At 36.5% G+C, this 3,630-nt stretch overlaps 1 protein-coding gene across 1 annotated transcript in view; it reads right to left on the bottom strand.

Annotated features, from left to right (window-relative positions):
- vtg2 (vitellogenin 2) overlaps positions 1 to 2,598 on the bottom strand; it is a 6,350-nt gene extending 3,752 nt beyond the window's left edge. The window contains 1 exon segment of the mRNA XM_031864064.1: positions 2,545 to 2,598. Coding sequence (XP_031719924.1) covers positions 2,545 to 2,598 — 54 coding nt within the window.
- Positions 2,599 to 3,630: the final 1,032 nt, after the last annotated feature.

Here is a 3,630-nt window from a genome sequence, read left to right as displayed (position 1 = left end):
TCACCAATAACTATTTAACCAATAATACATATCTAAAAATGGAATTTATGTACAGTATATATTTATGTGTCACTTATTATTCAATAAATGGCCAAAATCAAGCAATTACAGTTTTAAAGCATCTAATGACTAAAAATCACATTATTATGATAAAAACAACAGTGAAATACAATATTATAAAATGCTATCATAGAATGGCTTCTGTTGCATAAACATGTTACCGTTCCAATCTTTCATTAAAATGTCAGTGTGTTATGACCTGCACAGCTGTCAGCTGGATCCAGGAATTGTTGACTCTCCAAACAACAATCCAACATCTGTTTACTTAACTATCACTCACACAGTGTTTCAAAATAATCTAATGGAAAATATAATTGTATCAAAATCAAATCAAGTCAATCAACTCAAGTCAATAAAAAATTTAAAGATACTGTTTGAGAAAATGAAAGTGTGATGGTGGTGACTTTTTATATTTAATTGTTAGTACTTTTCATTCCTGTGTTGACGAATGAAGTGAACACATTTTCAAACGATACTCTTGGTGTAGTTACATGCAATGGCTGACATATGCAATGGTTAGAGGGATGAACTGATTGTTGTTGCTTTTAAAATCCATTTCATCTCTGCAACAAAGCCGTTAACAGTTTACCTGTTTACATTATGTTTAAAATGCTACAATCAAAACATAATAATCCAACAGGACTCGCTTATTGAGGCAAAAAGTATGTAATATGTTGTCTCTTGTTTTTTTGTATTTGTAACTCCTTTTTTTACAAGCCTCGTTAGAAGATTTGTTTTAGAAAGCAAAATGCCATGTGTAATCTAATAGTGTAAAAACAAGTGACAGTCGGTATTGTGTCACACATAGCTGGGGTTTAAAGTAAAGGAAACACTTCATTTCTTCCTGTCCATGCATTGTTGAGCAACGCATCTCAAGTTATAGCACTACATATGACAGATATTGTTATGTGGTACTATCTTTCTAAAATGGACACTGACGAAACCCAAAGCCCATTAGATCTTCTTAATGTCTCTTTATAATGCTAAGTTTGGGGTGAGTTTGTGCGATAGGACCCCAAAGATGGTGAACTATGCCTGGGCAGAGTGAAGCCAGAGGCAACTCTGGTGGAAGCTCATAGCAGTCCTGACGTGCAAATCGGTCGTCCGACCTGGGTATAGGGGCGAAAGATTAATCGAATCAGGTTTTTTTTCCCCCACTGCATTCACGTGAATATGGTGTATAGAAAGTGTTGAATCATAATACTTGCGGTGCATATTGGGGTCAAAGGGAATGAAATAGCAGATAAAGCTGCAAAAGAGGCCAAAAAAATTAGCTGCACTAATGTTACAGTCAGCTTCAATAAATCAGAAACAAAAGGTATTATTAAACAGAGGTTGAAGGAAAAGTGTCAGAAGCAATGGGAAGAAGACAGAAAAGGACGATGGTTTTACCGACTTCAAAGTAAAGTGGGAGAAATAAGATGTGCAGGAAGGAACAGGAGAGATGAAAAAGTGATATCAAGACTTAGATTGGGACACAGTGGCCTTAACAGTACGCTTCTAAAAGTAGGAAAACATGAAACAGGCAAATGCGACTATTGTGGGCAAAAGGAAACAATAGAACACGTTATTGTACAATGTCAGAAATATGAGCAAGAAAGACGGCAGCTGATTGGAAAACTCAGCAAGATAGAGGTACGTTTTGATGTAGTAGATATTCTGCAAAAGAACTCAAGAAGTGAGTGTTATCAAGTACTATTTGAGTATCTTAGCCTAACTAATATTATTAAGAAAATATGAGCCTGTTGTTTGTTTTGGAAAAAAAGAGACTAACAGCCTCTTTAACCTCTTTAACCTCAGCGTTTCCTATTTTGGTTGTTGACTTTACTTTGTTTACCCTCCTGTTATGTTGCGGGTCAAACTGACCGGTTTCAAAGTTTAAAAATCTAGAAAAAATATTTGAAAGTACTTTTTCTGTATGAAACTTCTTCTGCTTGCCTTAATTAGTGTAATCAACGTAAAAAAAAAAAAAAAATGGTTCATATCATGTATGTGCAATCCCCCCCCCCCTGCAGGTTTATATTACAGAGATGATGTTCGAGTCAATTTGACCCGGCAGTGAAAGTGGAGGCTATAAGGGGTCAGAAGAGTCAAGTTTAGACCATTTCTTTCTTTGAAAATGTGAGACAAAGTATTTCTTACTCCCTCCCACCATGTTTCACCCCATTTCACACACACACACACACACACACACACACACACACACACACACACACACACACCATATTTTATCCCAATCTCACATGCACACACACACTCTTTCTCACTACCCCACCTGTGTGAAAAATACAGATACTATTTTGACTTTGACGGGAACCTTTTATTTTAAATTCTGCCCACAGGAGAGGGGCGAAACATACAAAATGGTTGCTTGGGAGTCCTACCAACATTACACTCTGCCGATACATACAACACAGCAGCTTACTGTAGAACAACATGAGCAACAGTGACAAAAGGATGACAGCCCTGGAGGCTCTGGAGCACATCCTTGATCACGACAGTGAAGTAGAGGAGGTTGTGTCTGAAGATGAAGACCATCTTGAGGTCAATTCAGATTTATAATGGTACTGATTATGAACCGTCAGATGAGGAAACTAAAATACCTGTTCCTCCAGGCGAGACATTCGTTTCAAAAAATTGTGAAATACAGTGGTCATCCTCACCCAATACACGTCAGCCAAGACTGTCTACCGAAAATATTATAAAGGCAGTGCCAAAATGTATTTGCACAAAGCACACCGTGACGACATGTCACTCGTGTGCTGTGTAGACACAGATACACAGACAAACGCATACAAACACACACACACACACACACACACACACACACACCTTGTTCATTGTGCTCATCTCTTGTTAATTTGTGTAAATGTCTGTTTCTCAACACTATAATTAAACATAAGTAAAGTTTACTTTCAATACAAATCCTTGTGACTCATTTGGCTTGATTTTGAGTGAGCGGGTCAATATGACCCTGAACAGCAGAGGTGTCTCATCTCTATTTATCTACATCACCCCATGAAAAAAAGAAAGTTTCAAAATGTAAAAAAAATTTAGAAAGAAATACATATTATGGTAGACTAATGCAATTTATATCTAGGTTTTTCCACTATACCTAAAAAATAGTTTGAACATGTATTTTTCATGAAAATGAGTGAGTTATCCTAATTGAACTCTGATCTATGGAGGTGTGAATAACTCCATTCCACTAAATACTGATTGAATTGTTAGTAAAGGTGTTGGTGATGAGGTACAAACTATATTTATTAGGATTTTTTGGTTTCTGACAACTTTAGGATGATTAAACATGCACCGGGTCACATTGACCCGGGAACATCATTGCTGTACCTAAGAAACGAACTAACAGGAGGGTTAAAGAAGATAATGAACATTCATTTAATTTAATTTATTTATCTGTTATGGGAAAGGCTGGACCTGTAACATCCACTGTTGATAGTCTTTGTGACATATGAGTTTATCAAAGAAAATTAAATCTACTCAAACTGAGGATGGATTTAGTCCTCTCTCTGACCATGGAAACTTCACTGATGACAATCATTTTTGGACAGA

Source organism: Anarrhichthys ocellatus, unplaced genomic scaffold, assembly GCF_004355925.1.
Source record: "Anarrhichthys ocellatus isolate YVR2014 unplaced genomic scaffold, GSC_Weel_1.0 scaffold30, whole genome shotgun sequence".
NCBI lineage: Eukaryota > Metazoa > Chordata > Actinopteri > Perciformes > Anarhichadidae > Anarrhichthys > Anarrhichthys ocellatus.
The sequence above is the reverse complement of the archived record's forward strand: the minus strand, read 5'-3'. Positions and strand labels throughout refer to the sequence as shown.